The 27281-nt window shown below is 34.8% G+C and overlaps 1 protein-coding gene across 5 annotated transcripts in view; it reads left to right on the plus strand.

Annotated features, from left to right (window-relative positions):
* The window catches only part of Mme (membrane metalloendopeptidase), an 89870-nt gene that overhangs the window by 36508 nt on the left and 26081 nt on the right, over positions 1–27281 (plus strand). For all 5 annotated transcript variants that reach the window (XM_087186391.1, XM_087186394.1, XM_087186390.1 and 2 more), the window contains exons 5-16: positions 957–1037; positions 1136–1231; positions 1349–1467; positions 3219–3284; positions 10797–10931; positions 13630–13731; positions 15591–15727; positions 15837–15930; positions 17054–17182; positions 17965–18063; positions 20974–21054; positions 22435–22538. In XM_087186391.1, coding sequence (XP_087042517.1) covers positions 957–1037; positions 1136–1231; positions 1349–1467; positions 3219–3284; positions 10797–10931; positions 13630–13731; positions 15591–15727; positions 15837–15930; positions 17054–17182; positions 17965–18063; positions 20974–21054; positions 22435–22538 — 1243 coding nt within the window. The remainder of the gene's footprint in view (positions 1–956; positions 1038–1135; positions 1232–1348; positions 1468–3218; positions 3285–10796; positions 10932–13629; positions 13732–15590; positions 15728–15836; positions 15931–17053; positions 17183–17964; positions 18064–20973; positions 21055–22434; positions 22539–27281) is intronic.

Consider the following 27281-nt stretch of genomic DNA (forward strand, 5'->3'; position numbering starts at 1 on the left):
AGCCATTGCAGGGAACATTGCAGAAGATTAAGATGGATAGTTTCTACAGGATTGGTGGACCACCACTGACTCACTGAGAGTGGTAAACTCTAAAATGGGTGTGTTGGCATCTCAGCATTTGTGTTTTCATTTGTAGGTACACACAAGACAAAGATCTTTCATGCCCAGTGTTGGTATCTTTATGCCATTTTCAGAAGAAAAACATTAAATGACTTCTACTAAAAACTACTCCCCAGGTTTCCTACCCTATCCCTGTGTTAAAATTGCTGAAACAAATTACTCTGGTTTGTTTTCCCTGGGAAGCTGAGAATATCTGCTCTAGTCCCTACTATCTCTGTCCTCTGTTCTTTTCTATTCTAGAAGTTACTTTGTAGAAAAAATATTTTTGCTATTTTTAAACATCCAATCATGTAGAACAATTCATTTAATTCATTTGTAGTATGAACAGCAGAATCACACAAAGTTCATTATTTTCCCACATTGAAAATACTATCCATATTAAATCCTAAGTTCCTCTGAATTATTATGTATTTTCTTTTCAATCTCAATTTCAAAAGAAAAGTAATTGTAGGCCCCCGGGATTTAGCTCAGTGGTTCCGCCGCCTGCCTTGAAAGTGGAAGGAACCCCAAGTTCGATCTCTGGTACCAAAAAAAAAAAGAAAAGTAATTGTTATCTATGGCAGAACAGTACATATCACTACACACACACACACACACACACACACACACACACACACACAAAGATAACCTAGACAAAAAGATTTTCATCTAACTTGGGTAATGAAGCTAACTAGTTTGGTGTTAGAAATGTTGATCTGTCGGGTGAGGAATTTGGTATTTTTGATGGAGTTTTGGAATAAGGAGGGAGAAAAGCAAGTTTTTTACTGAACCTATGTTTAAAATGTGAATTTCAACCACAATTATATTGATGCATTTTACAAAATCCCTTTTTTCAGATGTCCTCGAGGAACCCAAAACTGAAGATATTGTAGCAGTGCAAAAAGCAAAAACATTGTACAGATCCTGTATAAATGAATGTAAGTGCTCTTCATTTTGATTGTATTAGGAATGTATATATATTGGAACTAAAATGTGCATAGACTTCATATTGAATTCATTTTCATTGCTTTCAAAGCTGTCATTGATAGTAGACGTGGACAACCTCTACTCAAACTGTTGCCAGATATATATGGGTGGCCAGTGGCCACAGAAAACTGGGAACAAATATATGGTAAGGGGATTCTCCTCTTGTTTAAACAAATAATTTCCATATGAAATCTATTATAGTATCATTAATGAACCAAAGCTTCTAAAGAAACCAAAGCTTTTTACCTTTTTTTTGCTTTAGGTACTTCTTGGACAGCTGAAAAATCTATGGCTCAATTGAGTTCTAAATATGGAAAAAAAGTTTTAATTAATTTTTTTGTTGGCACTGATGATAAGAACTCTACCTACCATATAATTCATGTAAGTTTGTGTCAGATGGCCAAATTTATCTTAAATTGTGGTAAAGTGTCCATGCACATTGTTGTCATTGATATTTAGAAGTAATACATATTTTCATTTTAAGTACATAGGCAAAGGGGTAATAACGTCACGATCTATCTCTCTAATACCCAGGGTCTCAATTTTGAAAATATTTTCATGATGCTGTATTTTAGACATTTGCCTCTTACTTCTACTATCTCCATTTTAGGTATCTCTTCCTGAGATAAATAAATGATGAGAGGCTCCCAGCCCTTGCTATTGAGAAAAAGTCCCTGGTTTCTTTGTATGTTTCACGAAGGAAATCATGCTTTGGTTTACATAATTATGTAGGTCCATAAGCTAAAAATCTCTTATTGCTTTGAAAAGAATTAAAAAGGGGATTTTGAACACAATTTTTGTTCTCACTAAAGAATATTTGTACATTCTCAATTAAGGTAAATAAAATGCCATTCTTTTAAATAGCTTTATTTAGATTTAAACCATTATTTTGGGATCATCTAAGATGATTAAAGAATGTTTTTGGAATCAACTAAATATTCTATAGTTTTTCTATGTAGTCTTCTGTGCAAGAAAGTGCACTAAAAATTGCAGGTCACAGAATCATATTTATGTCACTATTGAATGCATCTTTATGAAATAAAAGGAACCGTACACACAACTCTCCTGCAATGGAATCCTTTTCTGTGTTCCAAACAATTTCCTTGGGTTCTCAGATGCCAGAATCCTGCTGCATGATTGCCTTGAGGGTCCGGAAGTTGTGGAAGGGGACGAGCACTTGATGTGGAGATGCCATTTGGCTCTTTCCGCAATGTCCTTTGGGTTGTTTCCTGTATATTGGTCTGAGCTCCCCAGAGGAGTTGCTGGGATCCTCGCTTTAACTCATAAAAGCTTTGGCTTGCCCTTGCACCCAATTTGCCGTGCCATGCATAGGAAGCAGTCTCACAAAGATTGAGTGTGCTCAGCCTGCTCTCCCGTAGGTATTTTCGATGGAGCAGACACACTAGAGAAGCGGTGAGTCTCCTCTTCCAGCTGCTGTCTGAACTTGCTTAAGTCCTTCCAGGCAGTGATTCTGAAGAGAGCTGAAGAGGCATATTCCCCATTCATTTGTGGTAGAGGATCTCAGTAAACTTTCTAGTAGTAATATTTAAACTAACTAAAAGTCCTAGAGTTACCATAGAAGTTTTCTATACTGTCCCCAGGACCTATCTAAATAAACTTGAAGGATATGATCTGTTCCAACTTGAAGGATATGACCTACTCCAACCAGTAATAATGAGTCCCGACTAATGACAGTAAATCAAAATATTCCCCAGGAGGACATATTAGAATGTCGTGAAGCTGGCAAGTCCTGCAAATGTGCAGTTTAGAAACTCCCTAATACTAATACTAATACTAAACTCCCTAATACTAAATTCTAATGTACCTTTATTCACCTGAACCTTCTGCTCTGCATTTAAAAGTCTTCTTAATGTATATTTTGTTAAATCTCTCCAATTTCCCTCAGTGTGCACAGCACAAGCCCCCCAGATTATTTAAATGCTTATGAGTTTGACACTTGTAAGTAGTGTAGAAAAATCATTTTTGAATTATGTACTTAGTGTCTGATTGTTACCCCTATAAATATCAAGAAGACCGGGCCTTTGTGCATTCACAGACAGGAATGCTTGTATTTTGTCCAACTGTTTTATGTGTGCTGAATGGTTTATTTCTTTGATGTTTATTTTTCACAGTTTGACCAACCTCGACTTGGCCTCCCTTCCAGAGACTACTATGAATGCACTGGAATATATGCAGAGGTAAATGAAAGAAAGAAGAAAAGAGAAATAACCAAAAAACAAACTATAGAACTATATGGTGTTCTATAAATAATCAAAAAGACTAGAGACAAATTTTTAAAACTTTCTCATGTTCATTTCTCAGGACAATTAAAATCACACATAATAGTAAGCTACTCTTAATAATGAACATTCTTGGGCCGGGGATTTAGCTCAGTGGTTCCAGTGCCTGCTACACAAGCGCAAGGTCCCAAGTTTGATCTCTGGTACCAAAAAAAAAAAAAAAAATCTACTAAATAATGAACATTCTTCATAGACTAGTAGATAAAGAAGGAAACTTGAAATTCTTTGTGTCTTGCTTCTTAGTGTTTAAATCACGTGACCCATTTTGAAAAGTCAACTTTAAGTGTTTTAATTCACCTGCAAATTGGATCATTTAAAATAATTTGATTTATCATAATATAGAGTGGTAGCAGTGAGGATCAGGGATTGACAGGCCCAGCAAAAAAAAAAAAACCTTCCAGAACTTTCTGATTTCACTATCTGAGGACTATGCAGACAGGGCCATTCACCTTCTGATTCTCTATTGGTCAGTGACACCATGGGTGTCATGCCCCACAGGACTGTATCTTATAGTGTTCACAATTGTCCCACCCTCAGGCTGTTAATGATGTGCTCTTGATTACTGGTGACAAAACTAGAATGTTGTATATTATTAGATACTGAGGTAAGGTGTTGGCTCCACAGATGCTTTTCTCATGATTATTTTATAGTTCAGAAATAAGTTAAGTTTACCTTTGATAATCTTAATGGGTCACAGTGTGGTGGTATGACTGAAATTACTTCTTAACGCTATTAGCTAAATGTGTTTTGCTAGCATTTACTTTGCCTAATTATTAAGTTCAGATAACATGGAATAATAAGCTGTCTTTCTGAATGGCCACACAACACTGAAATGAAGAAAATTATGCCATATATTTTCAAATTTATCACAGATAATCAAACATGCGTGGGATGTTTCAGTTATCTCGTTACTGTGTGGGAGTTATTGGCTTTAAAAGATGTCCAGCTGTTTTCTGTTTCAGATTTGAAAGTGATTGAGAAATTTTGGCTTATTATACTTATTATACTGTATTATCTTTATCATAAATGGGGATGCTTTCATATTTAGGATTGTGTTCTTAAATGTGAATTTTTTTCCAACTTTTACTCAATATCTTTCACAGTTTTATGTTTCTTATATCAAGGTATAGCTAGCAATCAATGTTTAATTTTGTGAAATGATTGTTCTACATCTATTGAGATGATCGATGGGTTTTTGTCCTTCATTTTATAATATGGTGTGCCTCTTTTATTGATTTATGTTTTACTGAATCATGCTTGGAGCCCTGGGATAAATCCCACTTGATTATGATGAGTGAGCTTTTTAATGTGCTGTTAAATTTGCTTTGCTAGTATTTTATTGAGAATTTTGCATTTGTATTCATCAGGGATATTAGCCTACAGTTTTCTTTTCTTGTAGTGTCATCTGCCTTTGGTGTCAGAACTGGTCTCATAAAATGAGTTTGGAAATATCCCCTCTTCTTCAATTTTTTGGGAGAATTTGAGAAAGACTAATAATAGTTCTTCTTTACATGTTCAGTAGAATTCAGCAATGAAAGTTACCAAAACTAACATACTTCACCTTATTTTTCCTGAGTACCCTAAAGTTGCAGGTAGATCTTCTAATAGTACAGATGTGCAAATTTGTTTTTTGATGAGGCAGATATGTAATATTAGCCACTTTTCCTCTGGACTTGGAGGGAAGTTACAGAATGCACAGAACAATTACAAGAAAAAAACACTAATTCACTCATTGCTCCTTTGGTCCCTTTGTGAAGAGAATGCTCGGATACTTGCCTAGGGCTAAAGTGCAACACAAGACAGTAACTATTCAATAAAAGAATAGTATAAGTCTTGATCCATGTTTATATCTTTGTGAATAATCTTTTACCCTCTTGTCCAGCTTGAATTCATTGGACCCTATACTGCCTAGCATTCTAATGAATATACCATCATTCCCAGTAGTCTCAACCTCCAAAAGTCTAGAAGAGCATGTTTTTGTTGGTATTTAGTGATCTCTGAACAGCCCTATAGGAGTACTTTGATGATAAGAAGAGGTATATCCAACCACAAAATCATTGTGATTATGCACTGCATTCTCTGTTTAGAAATAAGGATACATATTGAATCCAAACAAATTATAGTATCTATTGGTGACTACCATAGTCAACACAGAAAGGACAGGTGATACAGAATAGGCTCTTCACCCCACAAAGGGACACATATTCACCATGTCTGCTCTTGATGACGGTAAAATGAGTTCATTAAGAAATCTCTTATACTGAATCTCTCATTAAAGACAGAGCTCTATGGTATTCTGATTATCTGAAAGATAATTTAATGACACACTACTTTCCAAAAGACAAAAGTATTGAGATTCAAAACAAAAGTATACATATCTATGCTAGGAAAACACTATGAAAGATATACATTGCCCCTAAAAGATAATCATTGTCATTCTTGGAATTTTAAAATGCAGCCAATCAACCATCACACATAAGAAAGTTCTTATGAGAGGAACAATGACCCTAATTTTTAAAAAATATCATTCATCTTCAGAAGAGCTTTTGAACTCTGTATTGGCAATCAATTGGAACTGATCTCAAAGATTGCTTTCTTTGCCTTCTAAGCTCCTCAAGGCTAATTGTTACTCTGTCTTCCTGTGGAAGGAAATCTATAGGTTAGAAATCCAAAATATATGAGCATGATTATAGATATAGATAGAGTACAGATATGTTTATTCTCTGTGCTGATGTCTGTCTGTAAAGGCAGAATAGGAGAGGGCAGTTTTGAAACTTGGACCACTTTGTATGTGCCAATGACCGGCCTTCCTGCAGTCACCACACATATATACACACTTCAAGAAGAGCTTCACTTTTTTTACTTGTTTATTTGTACACTGACAAAATATATACTTGAATAGAGCATTTCATGGCTAAAACAAAAGTGAGAAAACTATGGGGTTAGAAGATGGGGGCAACATAGGAGTTGGAGATTAGAATCTATGAGATATAAAAAAAAACCTATGAGATATAATATTGCAGTCTGTGACACAGGAGGAGAAAGCCGGAGTTATGGATTAATTTAGAGCTCTTTCAAAATCTGTGGGTTCTTAAAACAGGAAGATGCTTTAGTGATATACCTAGAGAAGAGTGTAAGCTGAGACTGGCAGTCCTTTAGATGAGTAACTGCAAACTGGAACTGAGATCAAACCTTAGACAGGATTTTGTTTTTTCTGTTCACCCAAAATACAAGCTGAAAGAAATAGCTCAGGCCTGGAGTTGAGAAGCACAGATGAAAAGGGAAGTGAGTGAAAAACACTTAATATACTTGAAATTTAAGAGTATTATTTGCTATTCATTGAGATTCCACCATGTGACAGTTTTCTAGGCATTAAGTATTCCAAGGAAACAAGATCCTTGCTCTCATGGCACTCATGTTCTAAGGGGAGGAGATAGACAAGAAAGAAGCAAGTAAATAAGGAAGTAGGCTAAATTGAGATTGTGTTGTGTTAGAAATGAAATAAAATGCTTGTATGGTAACTAATGACAGGAGTAGGAGTGGGTGGGTATCTGGCTGCTCTTTGTAGGATGCACTGTAATCAGAGGAGGCCATGTGGTAATTTAGGTGAAAAATTATGGTGGACTCAGATGGCAGCAAATGAGATACAGAAATGTGAAAAGGCCTAAGATAGCTTTTATAGGTGTCTCTCTCATTATAGAGAAATTGTGTACTTTAAACTACCGAGCCAGCATGTCTTAGGGTGATGAATGAGTAGACTAAACTTCACTGTTTGAAACAGCTATGACTTGGGCCAAGGATTTAGCTCAGTGGTTCCACTGCCTGCCTTGCAAGTGCAAGGTCCCAAGTTCGATCCCCAGTACAAAAAAAAAAAACACAAAAAAACAAACAAAACAGCTGTGACGTGGTAAGTCATACCCCACAAGAGAAACTAGTGGCCTCATTTTCTCCTTTCTGAATACCAGGTGGTCAATAACTCAGAAACTTTTACCCAGCCCAGGTATCTGTATTTAACAAAACATACAGGGCCATTTTAACTTGGGACCTAGGGAACATGACAAGAAAATTTGGGGAGATTGATCAAACCCAGTTTGTGAAAAGATCTAAATGAAGCTTCTAAAATCTGTGGGTTCATAAAACACAAAGATGTTTTAGTGATTTACCTAGAAAAGAGTTTATGCAATAAATGTATGCAATAAACCTTAGAAGTTCTTGTACGAGTCTCCAGGGTCTATCTATTTTAAAGGGCTCAGTCTTCATGCTAGTCCAAGGTAAATTCTTTTGAGTCTTGTATTCTTCCTGCCCTATAGTTGTGCTTGGGTTCAGGCTGTTTCTCATTTATAGTCCCCAGGAATATTGTGTGACTATATTTTTGTGGCCCTTCTGTGGGGAACAAGTCTTTTTCTGCTGGCAGCTGCATGTTATTTGACATGCTGCTTAAACTAGGAAAAGTTCTCAAGCCTTTTTGATAGGAAGTATTTTTCCTGCTTGGTGTCCCTGTATGTTCCCCCAGAAAACTTCCTGTGTAACACTTTACATATCCTCCAAGGTCAGGGGCTGAAAATAACATAGTTCTGTGACTTCTCAGTTACTTTCCTGCTGTACATTATGTAGGGTTTCTTTCGAGGAAGAAGAAGACAGAAAAATGGTAAAAGCTGGGTGTCTGGAAATGAAATCCCTGATCCATAGGTAGCTGGCCCACTAAGGTACTCAGATATCATCAGTCTGACTGGAAAGCCTTCATCTTTTCTCTGGGTCTTGCTGTCATTCATTACTGATGACACTGAAGTTTGAAAAATAATAGTCAAATGTCATTGCTCTCTTCTTTGATAGTTCTAACAAACATCAGCTTTTATCTAGGTAGGAGGATTCCAAATTCTAAAGACCCAAGTTATGACTATCAGTGCCTGGTCCTGCAAAGTGAAGGTAGTTCTAGTGAAAGTAATAGCCCATGCTGCTGGAAATCATAAATATTATCTTATTAATAGTATGTGATTTAACACCTCATGAAATTGCTACTTTATGGATTGTACTCAAATGTCTAAAATCATCCCTTTGAAACTGCTTTATAAGTGGTAGAACTTACATTTTAAAGAAAGGATGTTCTGTACATAGATGCTTGGGGGGAATTGGTTCTTTCACACACAAAGGATCACTGATTTACTCTATCATAAAAGAAGCTGACTTATGATTGTCAAAACAACAACTGAACCTGGCACTGTGCTAACAAGTGAGTGCTCTCTCAGTCACAAAAAACAAAAATTAAAGATCAGTTTTAAAAGTATCCTGGACAATGTACTATTTAAATGTCAAAATATAAGTTACTTCCTTTTGCTCCAAATAATGACAATTAGATTCATTTAGCATTTTACATATCTGAAAGTGTCTAAAGAGAGAAAATTAAAACCTTAAGGTAGAATCATGTCTAGTAAAATGGATTTACCTGCAACAGTAAACTTGGATTTTGACAACTATCTGATACATTTGGAAGCTGCAGTCACAATAGGGTAGTTACCAGGCTGGAGCACATTAAAGGAAATAGTGTATTCCTTGCAACTATATTGAATATTCAGCACATCAGAAGCTAATGCTATCACATGCTACCAGTTCCCCAAGAAATATTACCAGTGTTGCAAGATCAGGCTAGAAGCATCATCCAAAGTTCTTGGGCTTGCCTTACACCAAAGTTCTGTAGTTTTAAATGCAACTATAAGGACAAAAATGTTGAAATAGAACCAGTTTGCAGAGTCAACAAAGTACCACAGAAGGATTCTTGTTATTATTTTCTTGCCTCATTAACAATAAAGTGTCTCATAGAGTAAAGAAAAACCTCAGTAGATTGATATTGGAAAATTCAAATTACCATCTCCTTCATAGTCAGTAGTAAATCCCTGCTGAAGCCGGGTAGATTTATATGCCTTGAAATACAGTTAATTCAAAATGCTGCATGTTAATACTTTGGAATAGTTCATCTCAGGAGGTATGAACTCAGATGTACTTGTTTACTTCAAAGTAAAACAAGAATTCTGATTACCTTTTAATACTAAAAATGTAATTGGTGAGAATATACATGAAATTATCTTATTACTATTACTTTAGTGATTACGTTTTTAATACAGATTCAGAGCTGAAAAAGTTTATCCTATTCAGTAGCAGATCCATGAATAGACATATACCAAGTCCTAGCTTTACAGGTGTTCATGAAAAGAGAGAGCTTTTCTCTTCAGGGAACTGTCTGATAGCATTTAATAAAGGCCACAGAGTGGCAGTATGTAAACCTCTAGACTTTCAAATTGGCAATTGAGACATTTTGCTTAGGTTCTTGCTTGATAACATATTTCATTTCCTTATCAGTTTAGGTTTGATAACAAGCCTCAGTAAATTCAGATGTGTCTTTGCACTCAATGTTAAATATAAAGCTGCCCCTATGCTTAGGGTTATCAGATACCCTGGTACCAATCTTGAAACCACATATTTCCAAGTTATGTGGCCTATTTTTCTTGATCATAATTTCTTGCTTTACCAGTGGTAAAGTTGGTGCCAGAACCTTCAATTTTGCGTAAATTTAAACGAGATGAGATTATTTTAATTAGTGATGGATAATAATAGCTAATAAGTAGCAGTGGTTGAGACTTAACAAAAGTGAGATGTGATTTGCTCGTTTAGTGTCACTGAACTTAAGACATTTTTATATTCATAAAAGGTTGGTAATACAACTAGTTTATAGTTTATTTTTATATGCTAAAATGTTTATGAAGTTAAAATATAAAGAAATTGAGTTCTCGAAGAAATCTGAAAACTAAACCTATCATGTAGTACAATTCAACAGTAATGAGATCATCGAGGAATTAACTAAAACCCACAGGCATGTGCTGGAACATCTCCCAAGAGCAATCTCATAAAAAAAATTACTGCTTAACCTGAAGAGACAGATATGAAGATATCCTAATCATATTATATGAATCTGTGGCTATCTCTTCATAACTAGTTGAAAAAATAATTATATATGAGCATAGAGAACCTAGAAAAACAGATTCAGTAAAGGAATATATTATTGCTTAAGGAAAAAAATTATAATTACTTATCAAGTGTTTTGCAACTGCATTCTAATAAAGGAAAACAACTTGATTGCAAATTGAAAATTACATAATCTCTGCAACCAAATGGTTGTAAATTACTTAGTACTTTCAAAGTACTTTCCTGCTCTGCTTTAAGCTCTAATTAAAATATACATTGACTTTCTGAGAATCTGTGCAGGTCATTTCTTTTAGTACTTAGGAAAATATTTCTATTTGACTGTGCTTTCTTTGCTACCAAAAATTAATACTGAATTGAAAAAATATTTTAACTTAAAGTGCCATCATGAATATTTAGAAGGTTATCCAACAATTTATTATTTATTTCTTACAGGCTTGTAATGCATATGTGGATTTTATGATTTCTGTGGCCAAATTGATTCGTCAAGAAGAAGGATTGCCTATTGATGAAAACCAACTCTCTTTGGAAATGAAGAAAGTTATGGAATTGGAAAAAGAAATTGCCAATGTAAAACACGTTTTTTTCTGATACACTGAATAATGTCAACTGCTTTTTTTTCTTTGCACTTCTATTATATTTTAAGGGTAAAAGTGTAACTCTAACCAAGAGATAAAAAATGCATAGCATGGTAATGGATCATTGACTTCAAGAGAATCTTTGAAATTATAGAATTTTATAGTAAATTAGATTCCACCATCCAAGGGACACACTAAATTTGACAAATATTAAATGATATACTTAATTGCCTATTATAAGTGGATTACATCAAACTTTTACCATTTACTGTCACATTGCTGTTGGATAACCTTGAGACTCATGACACAAAGCTGTTTCAGTTTTTCTGAACAAGTTTATTTGTAAAATTTAAAGTGATTACAAAGATTATCTCTATCCCTGTGCTAAAAAGTATTACCCCCCTGAACATGATCCCAAGGGCAGTGTGATAGCACTGAATTCAGACTGCCAACTGCCGAGCTCAGGGAAAATCAGATGGGAAGAACTTAACAAGAAAGCCCAGGGTATGCTTCTGCATCCCTGCTGGTTCCACACAAACCTTTGGAATCTGTGTGGCACTTTCTTCTCTCATGGTTCTTTGATAGGAACCTGCACTCCCAAGCAAGCAAATTCTAGGTGAAATCCAGGTTACACCAATAGAACTCATGCCCAGATTCAATCTACAACCCACAGAGTTTTCTGAAATTCCAAACAATAACAGCCACCCCTAGATGCACGTCTGCTCACTAATACTATCTAGCCTCATCAGAGACTTGAAGAGTGAAGATCTTGGAGGGCAATTCTAGTTTTCCTGGGGCCACAGGGAACCAAAACTCCTTAATCATAGCCAGCCTGCTTGGAGCTGCATCTGCATGAATAGCAGTTTGATGGTCTACATGTGGCTCTGTGTTAGGAACAGAACTGCTAAAGAACAGTTCCCTGCTTGGATCTCACCACTCCTATTTTCCCAGGTTGTGTCCCCCTTTGACCAGCATTGGCTCTATAGTGGTAGTTTCATTTTACCTCAAAAATATTTGATTATAGTTTTTCCCCTAGCTTAGACTCTGAGATTGGCATGAGGTTTTAGTCATCTCTGAATCATCTGTGTATCTCTAACAGGGTCCACCATTTTATTATATGCAGGAAATGTTCTCTAGTAATTGTTTTGTTTTCAGTAAGTAAACAGATACATTACCTAAAGGGGATATTAAATATTGGCATCAAGTAATAATACCTATTTTTAAACCTTAACCTTTTGTCCCTTCTCATTTAAATTTGTTTTTACTCATTTCTATCACTAGATAGAAATTTTCTATTTTCTTTTTGTTTTCTTTTTTAGATTCAGTGTAAAGCATAAAATTGGATTTTGTTGAGTACAAAACATGAAACTAGTTAAGAAGAATGGAAGGACAGTCATGAAAGTAGAAAGCATTACCATTCTTCTCAGTTAACCTGCAACTTGATTGTTCTATATACTAGGAATTTTCTGTGTTATTTGCCATATATTATTGTGCAAACTATTACAGCTGAATTTTAACTAGGACACTGAATGATAAGGTGGGTGTGGGAGACAGAAAATATTTGAGAGATGAGATAGAAGTGACTATGTCCAAAAAGGTTATAATATGAAATAGCTAGAGAAACTACTGAGCTGCCCATCAGCCACAGCCCACAATATTGCTTATGTGGCTTGGCAGATATCAAAATATGAAAAGAATGTGTGTGTGTGTGTGTGTGTGTGTGTGTGTGTATGTGTGTGTGGTACTGGGAGTTGAACCTAGGGCTTTTGCACTGAGCTACATCACCAGACCTTTTTAGTTTTTATTTTGAGACAGGGTCTTGTAAAGTTTCTAAGTTGCACAGGCTTGGCTCAAACTCTCAGTCCTCCTGCCTTGGGCTCCTAGAGTGCTGGGTTTAGAGACATGTGCCATCACGCCCAACCTGAAAAGACTTTTGAAGAATTTTAAATTTTACATGAAGCCAAATCTCCATGACTGTTACTGAATATACATAGGACGATCAAGATATATAGTGAATTAAAAAAAATTTTTTTAAATGATTATAGTAAAAGATACATTGCCCCAAGGACTTCAAACACATTATGCCATTGTTCTTGTCACTTTCTGAAGAGGTTGTGCAGGTCCTTTTTGAATGACATTACAAGCTATGAGCAAAAATGTAGTGAATGCTGCTGCCAATACCATCCAACTGAAAGACAAGCTCTTAAAACATTACAATATGTCCTCATCCATCTTATTCACCAGTTCTGGCACAATAGAACTCCTCACTCTTCCTCAATCTCAAAATAACCATGAAAGATAAACTTTCTAAATAGATTCAGGACATCAAGGCCACCATGACAATGCAGCTAAAGACACAAAAGAGGAATTCCAAGACTGCTTCAGAAAGTAGCCAAAATGATGAGATAAGTGTGTTCAAATCCAGGGGGAGTTATTTGAAGGGAATTATGGGCAATGTGTCTTTTACTGTAATAAATTTTTAATTTAAACCTTTACCATATTTTTTATCATACTGCATACATTAAATCTCTTAAACTTCACTTCTTTTGATATGCTAAAATAAATTACAAAACAAATACAGAATAGAACCTAAGTCAAATCATATTATACATATCCTATATTTCTTTTTAACTCACATAAACTTATATTTTTCTTAGTTTTAAATTAATGATCAAAAATTATATCCATAGGCTACAACTAAATCTGAAGATCGAAATGACCCAATGCTTCTTTACAACAAAATGACTTTGGCTCAGCTCCAAAATAATTTTTCATTGGAGATCAATGGAAAGGTAAGTATGAGAAAAGAAAAAAATGGAAAAAAAAAGTCTTTGTAAATAGAGAAGGTGGAGGGGCTGAAGGGAAGACTGGGGAATGGGGAAAAAATAAGAACCAAGATATATCATGTAAAGGTATGAGATCCCAGTGATGAATGTAACTGTATTGTATACCTAAAAATGTACCAATAAGCTTAATGGGGAACAAGAAAAAGAGGGCCAGGGATTTAGTTCAGTGGTGCTGCCGCCTGCCTTGCAAGCCCAGAGACCCGAGTTCAACCCCCAGAACCAAAAAAAGAGAAAGTTTCATGTCGCTTCTTACTCTGCCATTTCCTAAAACTATGACATTGAAATACTGTTTTTAGGGGCGGGGATTTACTTTAGTGGTTCTGCTGCCTGCCTCACAAGCGCAAGGTCCCGAGTTCGATCCCTGGTACCAAGAAAAAAAAAATACTGTTTTTAAAAGTCGTTATTCATTTACTGAAATAAATTGAATTCCAAAATGAATTTAAATGGCATCAGACATTTGTGTGTGTGGTGGGCAGGGGGGAGCTATTTAAAAACGTGTATTTATTTAGAATGATTGGTAAAATTGTTTTCAAGGCAGGTGTAAAATAATATCAGAACTTGTTGTGGAAAAGGGTTTGTAAAAAGTGAAAATTTTTCTGAACTCATTATAGAGTCATTTGAATTGGGCTGTCAAATAATAAAATACTAAATTTCTTTTTAACTCCTGAAACAGGATAATTTATTCATAGAACTTTCCATATTCTCATCAAGGATGTCTACAGTGTTCAGAACAATAATAAAAAGTAGAATACAAAAATAAGAAGAAACTGTTTCATAGATTCTATTTAAAGACTGAAATTGACTTCTTTTTGCTTAGCTAGTCTCTACTAATCTCTTTTGGGGTCTCTGAATTTATTCTTGTATTTTAGTTAATGCACAGAGTTGGAAGAAGAGGCAATATTCATAGAAAATGTACGAACTATCAAAGTCAGTGATAGAATTTTTCTTGGCACTAATTCTGGGAAATATGAACTTTTTAAAAAGTTGTAGCTCATTGAATTAGACATTTCTTACTTTGAACTTTCTAATATACTGTGTGTTTAATAAATATGTTTTGAAAGACTGGTCTAGACCATCAAAAGAAGTCAAGGGTATAGCATTGCATCTCCTACTTAGTAAAAAATCTCTGTGTGTGTACCTAGACAGATGAGTCTAAGATATTGATCATTTTAAATGCTCATAATTCTCATTTAAGGAGTAGTAGACTAGATTCTGTCTGTTCTCAACTGTAAACTTAGCTTCTGAAGTATAAAAACTGGATGTTTATAGGACAACAGTAATTATTTAAAGAGTGTTCTTTCATTTGCTTCATAACACTGCATCTTCTATAATACTATGCTTGCATTTGTGGCAGGAGCCCCATTGCGGGGTATTGCTGTATTTGAGTTGTTTATTAACATCTACTTATAAAAGTCAAACACTTGATACACATTTACATTTTTGCATAAACAAAGGAAACTTTATTTTTAAAGCTAAGTATATTTTTCTTCTTTTTGAAATATTTAGAATAAGAATGTATTGAGCCTAATTTCTAATTTGTATGTCTCAAAGCTTCAAGTGTTTTTGCTCTTGGATGGTTGATATAATTCTGCTGCCTAAATAACATATTGAAGAACTAATTTTTCTTCAAAAACTGATTGAAAAACTTGAAACAATCCCAAACAAGTAAAAAATTGACCATTGGTATAATTATTTAGTGATGTAGCTGACACCCTTCAATGTATGACTTTCTCACCATAATGAAATCATAGAATCAAGAAAATAAATCCATAACTGCTTAATGTTTTATCCCTGCTCTTTTCCAGCCATTCAGTTGGTCAAATTTCACAAATGAAATCATGTCAACTGTGAATATTAATATTCCAAATGAGGAAGAGGTGGTTGTGTATGCTCCAGAATATTTAATCAAACTTAAACCCATTCTTACCAAATATTCTGCCAGGTAGGTATGTCAGAGTGCCCATGTCATCAAAGTTTACATTTCATATCGCTCTTTAGAAGCTTTGCAGCCTCATCTTTTCTGTTGCTGGGTGGTGGGTTTTTTTATACAGAGATCTTCAAAATTTAATGTCCTGGAGGTTCATAATGGATCTTGTAAGCAGCCTCAGCCGAACCTACAAGGAGTCCAGAAATGCTTTCCGCAAGGTGAAGAAAAAATCTCTCTTTTTTTAAGAATTAAAGCATAAAGAGATACATGGTTATGAAGGCTTGCCATGTATTCTGCTAGAATGTGGTGAACTTTGCAAAAGATACAATGCCAAATTTGGTTATTTTGCACATATTTAGGGTATATGTTACCTAGGAAGGAGGTCAGTCATCATGGCTTTGCCATCCAATGGTGATTACCTGTGACATCATGATCACAAAGCCAGTAAAGAGTAACCATTGGTTAAATGACCATTTCATGAAAAAATGCTGCATTGATTTATTGTTGTTGTTTTTGTTATTGCTGTGTTTGAAGCCATTGCAGGGGTGTCTTTCTCAATTAACTTGATTTTCAGATGCTCATAGCACACTGTACCTACACACAGATGGACTACACTGATGTGGACAATCCATTGAGAGAACACTCACCTGGAGATATAAACTTAAAGCCTTTACTTAGGCAGTTCTTATGTTATTTAAGCAGTCAGCATTTTAATCTCATTATAAGGGGAGTGGGCAGTAGGGATTGAGGAAGGAGAAATTCTAACAAACTTACTGATTGGTGTCCTGGAAAGAAAATAACTGTGAGTGGTGAACAATTCCCATTTTTAAACCTTAAAAAGAATATGTAGACATATTTTTAAAGTTAAAAAATATAAAAATGTTACCATGCTAAATTTCCCTTACCTAGGTTAATTCCCTTGTTTATACTTAAATTTATGCAATTTAGTTTTTGTAAAGTATTTGAAATTCAGTTAAAACATTAAAAAGCAGAAATGTGTTTTCTTGTGTGTAAGATATCCCCCTGTTACATTTATTGAATATTACTTCACATTTATGTTTATGCAGTGGGTACAATGTTGTATTTTTTTTCTAAAGCTTTCTAGAAAGATATTAACTTGTAATAGCCAAAAGCTCTACTGGGAAATGCCTCTGAAAATATATCTTATTTTCAGATCATTTTTAAGTATCAGGTTGCATTTTTATCATAAGCTAGGGACACCTGCTTTGTGAGAAGAAGTGATGAGTAGTGCAAGGATTTAAATGAGACATAAAGAATAGAGTCATGTGAAATTTGTACTCCTGCCCTCTACTCCTGGCCATTTTCTTTTTTCTCTTATAGGCCCTTTATGGCACAACATCAGAAACAGCAACTTGGAGACGTTGTGCAAACTATGTCAATGGGAATATGGAAAATGCTGTGGGAAGGCTTTATGTGGAAGCAGCATTTGCTGGAGAGAGTAAACATGTGGTAAAGTTTTCAACACAATACATTATTAACTCTGCAATGCACTCTTAATTTGTTTTCATTGATGGGCAATTATAGTTGTCCATAATTTGGCTGAAGTTTTAATTAATTAGGTAGAGGACCTCCAAATAATAATATGTAATTGTTTACTAACAAATCTCACGGTTGCTCTACCCATCGAGAGTTTAATTACAGTTTTGGTTTCTCATGTTGTTTAATTTAAAACCAACTATGCATTCTCCAGACGCAGTGTAGAGTACCCAGTCACATGTTCTACTCAATAGTCATTTATATATAAACTCTTCTGTTATTCAAATTGGTCAAAAATTAATGTTGTCTTAAATACCTAAAAAGTCAATCAGGGTTTGAAGTGTAAGAAATGTACTCCATTTTTCATTGTTACTGAAACAAAGACAGTAGAACTTAATGACATGGTGAAGAATTTATTGAAATGCTACTTCATGCTTAACTAAACCACTAATGGTAATGACAGTTTAATACTATGTTAGTTCTAATAATGACAGTGGGGACCATTATGTTCTGAAGATAAATTTTTCAAATGTATATATTTAAGAACTATTTAATTAGAAACATTGATAGTAGCAATATTGTTTTAAAATATAATGACCCCATGCGTTCATTGGTCTGCATCTCAGTTTGTCTCTAATTGAATATTTGTTAACATATTACATCATATAAATGTAGCATGTAGCTCTGCTTTCTAACATCTTTGTTACAAGGACTTAATGGATAGCCTAATTTGGCTTCTATACTTTGGATTTGAGGTTGAGGATTTGATTGCGCAGATCCGGGAAGTTTTTATTCAGACTTTAGATGAACTCACCTGGATGGATGCTGAAACAAAAAAGAAAGCTGAAGAAAAGGTAAGGACCATGCAGGTGTATTAAAGTACAATTTTTAGAAAAAATTTAACTTTAAAAACATTTAGGAAAAATGTAATCCTAGCTTGTGTATAAAAACTTCTAGCTCCTTCAAGCCATAATGTTTCCAGGAACAATTTCATGGATAAAGAAATTTTCTATTGATGTTCATCTTTTTTCGCTGCAGTAAGCACCATTTATATTTAATTTAAAGCTTTTAAAGTATTACCCTTTTCCTTTTTTTAAAGGACAACTTTATAAAATTAGAGAAATCCTATATGAATTAATAAAGAACTAATATATCAGTGGTTCATACAGTTTATTCTTCTACAAAAAGTAACCTAAAAGATCACTACCAGTGGCTCAAAATTATGTCCCTTTAATTTGTAATGTAAAAGTCCACTTAAACTTTATAAGGATTAAAATGAATAATTGGTAATTTGAAATAGGAAGAAAAGGTCCAAAAGGGTAAGGGAAGTGGGAGGGGAAGGGGAAAGGAAAGAAGGGAAAGGAAAAATTATGAGAAAAGGAAAGAATGGAAGCAAAGTCTTTGTAAATAGGGAAGGGTGGAGAGGGTGAAGGGTGCACAGGTAATGGGGAAAAAATAAGCACCAGGATACATCATGTACAGGTACAAACACCCAATGATAAATGTAAATGTACTGTATACCTAAAATGTACCAATAAAAGAATTTAAGCAAAAGAAAAATGCCCTATTTAGTTTTTGGATGTTGGATGACCAAAGGAGAAAAAAGTATTAAATTTCTGTTCAAGCAAATATAAGGTGGTGCATCATTTGTGTGTTATAAGATCTGTGGTTAAAGGGATACTTTCTATAGTTATTTCTATCTACATTTAATGAGCAGCTTTTATTGAAACTTATTATCTTGTATATGAATAAAACTAAGATTTCTAAGGAAATATTAGGTTTACAGTTACTATGCCTATTCATCTTTTAAATTATGTAAAATCTTTGGGAAACATGTTCTGTGAAAGCTGTGAACCTGCTTTTGAGCACAACATCCATTCTGACCATTCTCCTGTAGTTAGGGTAAAAGAAAGAACAAGCCATTCTTTGGACTAATACTGGAGTCCATAATAAGCCCTATTATAATCAATTTCTGGTCTAGTTCTCCTTCAGCATTAAACCAAATGAAAATGCTGTCCTTTCTTCAGCTTTCAAAAGAGCTCTCAAAAGGAGCGTGGGTTAGGACTAGAATTTAGGCCCAGAGGTCTGGCTGTCTTTCCATCATACTTGTCAATTCCTCAGACATTCAGGCTGCATTGCTTCTTTAGTGTCTTAGCCGTCTGTAACACAGCTGTGTTTGACTTGAACAATTGGATTTTTCTAGCTCTGCATTTCCAAAATGTGTCACAAAATACTGAACCTGCAAGTTGTTCCACAGAAGAGTGCCACAGTCAAAAGAGTTTAGGAAACACTTCTTATAGAAAGCTTGTCTGATCCCACCCTGAGCTATGTAATATGCTTCTAAGGGAACGATCATATGGCACCAGACCTAAAATATATTTATATTTATGTCACTGCCCACCATGGCTCTTTTCAGCAAGATATGTGGGGGCAGAAAATTTTGCCTAGCATTGTGTCCTCAGTCCTTGACAGAGTACCTGACTCTTGCAGGGTACTTGGACGTATATTGAATGAATACATTGATAAATTCATTCCTATTCTTGGACACTTAGACAAAATTTAGATACTAACCTTAGAGTCTAACTATTTTCAAATTTGAAAAAGTCTGGAAATAAGGGAAGGTGCTTTTTTCCTGCAGTATTTACCCAGAGTATTTGACAACAACCCTTTTTACGTAGTACCTTTTACTTTCTGTAGAATTTGTGTCCCTGAGAACCCTCTAAAGAAAAATGTCTTCTAGGAAATAAAGCAGCACTGAGAAAGGGCTAATGTGTAAGGAGTGGATAGTGTGGAAACTTACAGGAAATTAGGCTTGGCCTAAGTAACACATTTACTGCCTGATCCTTGGAGAAGTCCTGGGCTTATACAACATATTTGTAACAAAACCATAGCCACTTGATGACAAACCAGATAACTCAGAGATACATGCTTCATTCTCCTTGAAAATCTTCAATTAATTAGATCATTTAAGAGCAACAGGATACAATAAATCAAAAGTGAAACATATGTGACCAAAATAAGAGATAAATGAAAAAAATGGAACTAGCAAGTAGTAAACAAATAATAATAATGAAAGGATAAAAATAAGTAAAATAATTTTAAAATAATGAAAATAAAATTTAGAAATGGTAATGGAAAGGGATAAGTGTGAGCCAGGGTAAAAAGAAAAAGAAAGGAAAAGTGTTTTCTGCTTCTTTAAAATGTCATTCATTTACCTTGTAGCTATGTACACTGATTTGGAGGGGGGAGAGAGAGAGAGAGAGAGAGAGAGAGAGAGAGAGAGAGAGAACATAAAAACTCCAGAAGCTCCAGGAACCAATATTCAGAAAGAGTTCTAGCACTAAACCTGTGAAAGTAAACCTGTAAAAGCCCTGATCTGTTTTCTCCACCAAATCGGTGAAGTGGAAAGATAATTATATCTTCCAAGAATGGAAGCTCCAAATATTATCTCCTCTATAAAATTAAAGAGAAAAATCCTTCAGAGAAAAATTTCATAAAAATACAATATATGTGAAACAATGACTTTTGTCAGTTTTCATTTTGGTTTTCTTGGGAAAGCTGCAGCTTGTAACAGGACGGTATACCTGTTTTGTTTTTTAATCCAAGGAAAAATCCATTGCAAGGAACTCTGGTTGAGTGTTGTCAGATATTCCTTTTGTGCACAGTGTAGAGTGTGTTATTCAGTTGCGCATCTGGGCAGATTATATTGTTTGTGTTTGAAACTTATATAATTATCCTCACCTTCAATATTATAATTTTCACAGGCCTTAGCAATTAAAGAAAGGATAGGCTATCCTGATGACATTGTTTCAAATGATAACAAACTGAATAATGAATATGTCGAGGTAAGTTTCTACAAAGGCTCTGGCTAATGATACCTAGGGCTGGTGGCAATGTCATTTCTAGCTGCAGGATGCTCCTAATTGGGTAAACTAGCCTAAAACTGTAGGTCTTATTACATAACACCTTAACACAGATGCTAAAGTTATATTTGTTATTTAGCCTTCTGTTTCATTAGACTGGACTGTGTTTCATTACACTGGTTTTATTACTTTGGTTTCCATATACTCCATATGAAGAATAGTAAGGAAAACCAGGTGTCCTTTAAAGTGCACAGGGGAGTAGATGACATCAAGGTGATGTACAACAAGCAGCACCAAGGCTCTTTATCACCACTTTATACAGGTCTGAAAGTCCAAGCATCCAGTTTTCTTCCACTTTCCAATTATTCTTCCCATTATATAAACCAGGTCATGCCTCCTATATTTAAAAAACAAAAGTAAATCTGACATTAGAGAGCCAGAAACTCTTTTATTCTCCCCAATAATGTAACAATTAAGAGAAAAGAGTTGGTCAAAGTCACTATAACGCTGGTTTCAGATCCAGCTAAAAATCCTGCTGCTAATTTTGGGGCCACCACCACTACTTGATAACCTGAAGATAACAAGATGATCATTGCCCAAATCCAGGGATGACAGTGGTTCGTAATCCATTGTTTATAATGCCTAATGTGGAGGTTTCCAAGTTGAAGTGCTCTATCCTTTTTCCATGAGCAGAAAAACTTAATTTCTCTTTTACATGAGCTGTCTAGACCTCGAATGTTCCAAGGGGCCCTTATGATAGGGATGCAGTGGCTAAGAGCACAGACTCAAAGCCAAATTTCAGTTCCACCATTCATATAAACTTGGGCAAGCCAAGCAACTAAGCAGTTTCTTCAGCTTTAAAATGATGACTTCAGGCCTTCATTTGTAGGATTATAGTAAGGATTACACAAGCATATTTAAAATGCTGAGAACAGTGCTAGGCCTGCACTTGGTTCTAAACAGGAATGTACTGTTATACTCATCGGTTATGTGAGGATCAGTACAGTATCATGAGAGGCTGGTTTGACATTTGGTTTCATTTGGTTGATTGAAAAAATAGACTGAAGTTATAATTCAGCTAGAATAGTACTAAACTGGAGCTGGGGATTTAGCTCAGTGGTTCTGCCGCCTACCTCGCAAGCGCAAGGACCTGAGTTCGATCCCAGGTACCAAAAAAAAAAAAAGAATAGTACTAACCTATAATACAGAATGGGGGTAATTAGAACTAAGTCCATCTTTGGTGTGTTTTAAATAGTCTCTTAATTTTATTAACTGATAAAATTTAAGAAGATGTGTTGTTTGGCAAAAATTTTGAAGATGCTGGCTTTAATATTTTCCCCCAAAATCTTTTATGTAATATAGCTAAACTACAAAGAAGATGAATACTTTGAGAATATAATTCAAAATTTGAAATTCAGCCAAAGTAAGCAACTAAAGAAGCTCCGAGAAAAGGTGGACAAGAATGAGTATGTATATTACATTTTCTGATATGTTCTTTCAGAAGAGGGCTCCCAGAAAAATGTCAAAAAATGCAGTGTCCTCTTTTGATTAAGAACCTTTAAAAGCATCTAATTATATTATCCTGAAAACATGGGTCAGGAAATTAAAGAAATTTAATTGCTTTTCATTACGGTGTTCTTCAACGTACCTATTTCTTTAGTTCCTTCTTATTTCATTCTCCCCTCCAACTTGTTTGTGGACAGTGTTCTTAAAAACACCTTATCTCAAGTAACCCACAGCTTCTTCCCGCCTACTTTCTGTCTTACTTTTTATCCAAGATTTTCTTCTGCTTCAGCCCCATCTTTTTCTGTTAGTTGAGCATCCCATTCATTTTCTAAACTAGTGCATATAACACTTTCTTAACCCTGCAGTTGCCAAATAGGAGATCCTAGAAATCGCTCTCACAAGTGCCTTTAAATGCTCTTAATCTTTGCTTATGAGTGACATTTGTATTTAACATTAACTATTAGTTTATTTATCAATTATATGGATGCATCTAACACATTAATCAGCATGTATGGTGTGCACTTAAATCTACAGAACTGCTGATGTTCTCCTTTCCCCCTGATTCTTCCAGCCCCTGGAGAACAGGTGTTATTCCTTTTACATAAAATTCTCAATCCCCAATACATAGAAAGTTCTCAGTTAAAATTGAATAAATGAAGGAAAGAATGAATGAACAAGTGAATACCAGATATACTAACTTGATTTTGGAGTTGACACAATAAATTGCCAAAGAGATGCTGAAATTTTTCATGCACTCCTTTATTCTTTCATTCATCCATTTGTTTTTTTCACTAATTCATTTATTTAATTTCTATTCTGGAATACTAAGTCCAGATGTTTTTAAGCCCTCGGAAAATCAGAAGTGAACAATAGCAGAAAGTAGACAAGACGTGATGTAGTAAACTATACACCAAGGAGGAAAATGTACCAAGAAAGCTAAAAAGTACAACATACAATGGGGTTGTTTAATAATAAGACTATTCTGTTCTAATAAACCAAGTACAGGTTGGACAAAATTACTAATGTAATTGTCAGTACATTCCAGTCCTTACTCAACTTCCAGAACTCCTGCAGCAGTGACGTGTCCTTCAAACACAGGCTGGCTCTTTCTGGTTTTTGGATTTATGTTTAGTAAATGTTGCACTGTCTAGGACAGCAAATATCAGTGCATGTTTACTGTCTGGGCAAGAACACATATACAATTCTCATATGATATGGTATGATCAATTATTAAATCTTGTCTCTAGAAAGCCACAAGAAGTTATCAAGAATATGCTGGGTAAATTTATCATCTGAGATATTTCTTATAAATCTGAATGTTTTATATATATATATCACATACATATGAATAATTGGTAGCCCTGTAAAACATCTACAGACAGATATGGCTAAATAGTTTTTCTGAAATGACTAAAATGACCTACACTTGTAAGATACAGAAAAAAATTTTATTTTATTCTTTTTTGCTACCGGGGATTGAACTCGGGTCCTTGAGCTTGCAAGGCAGGCACCAGAACCACTGAGCTAAATCCCTGGCCCCTAAAATTTTATTTTAAAAGTAGCTGTTGAGCTATTGCTTGGTGTTCTCTTCTGAAATTAATACAGTCTCAGTTTTATAATCATATTATAGTCTAGTTTACATTATTCATTCCTTGTCCTTATATGTGTTGATTTTTTTCTGAGTCTTCTCTTTAGGATAGATAATCAAAAGCCAAAATGTGTACATTTTAATGAAGGTTTGGTCAATGACATGAATACTTTAGTAGTACATTTTCAGTCCTTTCCATGACCTTCTGAAAGGCACAAGTATATAATAACTTCTCAGGTCTTTCTACAGTACAGTGCTAACTTTTCTTCTTTCTTCACACTCTGGCTCTGTACTGAATGCAAAGGTTAAAAAAGCTAGCTGCATATTGGAATCACTTGGGGAACAATAAAAAAAATAAAACTAATGCCCCACCTCAGCCACCCTAGATTATGATATATTTCCTCTAAGTACATACCACTCTCCAATTAGGAATCCCAGAATTTGTGTTAGTTCCTTTTAATATCATTTGGTTCATTATTTATTTTATGGAACTTTGCACAAGATAATGCCTTTTACCAGAGTAGTCAGAAAGACTTTGACTGTGATTGCATCAAATAGTTAGGCCTGAGCTTATAGAATATAGTGTAATACAGTTCTCTTATTTGATTGTACTTTCTTGCACTGAATGTTTCTGACTTATTTTGCATCTGCTTAATAGTAACAAAGTCCCTATGTTGTTTGTTTTTCCCTTTTTTTTACATAGCATCATGTTTAAGTTCTCACTCTGTATATTCAAACAAACAATACCTATTGCTTCTAATATGTTCCCATAGCCTGCAGTTACACCTCAGAGAATCAGATTTTTTAATTCTCAAGATCTTTAGTCCTAAGGTCTTGTTGGAAAAATACATGTTCCATACCCAAAATTGAAGGGACAGAGTTGAGACTATTGACTCCTATAGGGTTGTATTGTAGGGTACTTCAGAGAAATGATAATAAACTAAATTTTCAAGATACAATTCAGTTAGCCACACAGTAAGCTTCTAGACATTTTCTTTTCCCACTACATATATTCTCACTGGACAAACTTATAGCTTCTTGACACCTCCTACCATTGTTATCACAACTAAATATTTATATCTGGCCTATTCATCTGCTGAGTTCTAGAACTAAATGTCTAGCTGATTTTTAGTACTGTATGTCTCCGTGATCCTACACAGTATTTGTCACTTAAGCAAAAGTTAACAATATTTTCTCCCTATGTCTGCCTCTTTCCTAAAAACCTCATCTTATTACTGCCAAGACAAAAACCAGGGAATCATTTTAATTATCCTCCACTGACCTCTTTCATCTACATTAATACATAATTCAAATCTCCATCCACAGCAAAGGTCTGCATTTACTAGCTTCTGGTTAAACAGTTCATAGCAATGGAGGGAATTGTCCCCATCTCATCTTCCCCAGCATTGCTTCCTTTGTTGAAACATTTCTCGTTGATCACCAGTTACTCTCACATTTACAGTTTATCATCACAATACTGTCCCAGAGATATTTTCAAAAGCATAGATTGGGTCATGTTATTTCCTGATGAAAACTCAGTGGATCCCTGTGGTCTGTGCTTTTTTTTTTTTTTTTTTTGTAGCTCATGAAGAGCAAACCTTTGATAAAAGAAGTCCTGGTCTCTATCCTTCCCACTAGCTCTCCAGAGTTCCTTCAGATGTACCCTACCTGCCACCATTGTCCGGAGCTCCAGCCATCTGAATTACCTCCCAATCATTCCTGTTCTTCCCCTTCTTTCTCTCTTTCTAACCGTAGACCATCCTTTCTCCCCTTGTTTAAATAACAGAAAGCTCCACATTTTCCCTCAATTTAAATTTAACTTTACCTCTTTACTCATGGACCCCTGTATGTGTGTCTCTTCACCTATGACTGAATTACATCTCACACATTTTAGTCAAAGCGCAAGTGTTTTTTAATAATGGGTAAATCCTTGTTGAAAGAAGAAACTGTGTATTTCTGACATTAGAGGTTGAACACTGGTGAGCAGAATATAGACCCTTCATAAATGTTCCTGGAGGAAACAATGATAAAATAGTCAGTTTGTAATAATGCTGGTAGTTAACTCAGCTGCTGCAGTAAAGGTGGTTATCTTTGCTGCTTTCTCTTTAACAAATTAAAAAAAAATGAAATCAGGAAACCTACATGTGATACATCCAAGTTAATTATTTGGCTAAAAGAGTCTGCTTTCCTTTCATCTTGTGAGCAGCTGGTACAAAGGACAGAGATTTAAATTTTAAAAATTTATATGGTTTCTGAGTTCTTAGTGTATTTTTCTAAAGTTATCTCAAATATTATATTTTCTAGGGATTTGATGCCAGTTGGTAAAGAATTTCAAACATGTCATGTTTTCACATAAAAATAGTGCTGTTTTAGTAATATAATAAAATCACTGGCAAAATTATTTAGGGATATATCTTAAAATTATTTACTTATAGTAACATGATTATTCTCTTAGAATTTATGGAGTAAATATTAACCTCTATCAAAAAGAATATGTTCAAGAACAAAACAAATGAATCCTTTTTGTTATTTTTGGACCTGGTTTTGTATTAATTTCTCAGGAAAATCTTCCTGTGATAAAATGGTGACTGGTAGTGCCAGTATTTGTAAATCTTGACTGTTGAGCGTGGAGTACTTTTCCTGAACTACAAAAACTTTTCTCACTGCTGCACCTTTCTTACTGTTATGCATCCAAATAAAAACACATTGCTGAGATGGAATACAACTGAGTAAATATTTATTGAATGGCTACCATGTGCAAAGTGTTGTGCTAAACACAGTAGAGTATAAAAAGGTGATTAGGATGATGCCACTCAATTAGGCACCTACAATCTACTAAAAGAGGCAAGTGACTAAAACTTAAATCCAAGGAGCCAAAAAAACACAGGTTTGTTGAGTGTTATTAGAAGGAAACAAAATGATAGCACAGTACTTTCTTTTAAAAACCACTTAATCCTTTATTTATTAGTAAAACATTCTCTGGAAACAATATGTCAGCATTTAATTTGATATTGAGGTGCCAGGCATAATGTTGCACTCAGGAGGCTGAGGCAGGAAGGTCACCATAAATTTGAGGGCAGCCTGGGCTACATAGTGAGTTTAAGTCCAGTCTGAA

This window comes from Heterocephalus glaber, unplaced genomic scaffold (genome assembly GCF_053883595.1).
Source record: "Heterocephalus glaber isolate CG9 unplaced genomic scaffold, H.glaber_assembly_v1.0 deba00001504, whole genome shotgun sequence".
In the NCBI taxonomy this organism is placed as follows: domain Eukaryota; kingdom Metazoa; phylum Chordata; class Mammalia; order Rodentia; family Bathyergidae; genus Heterocephalus; species Heterocephalus glaber.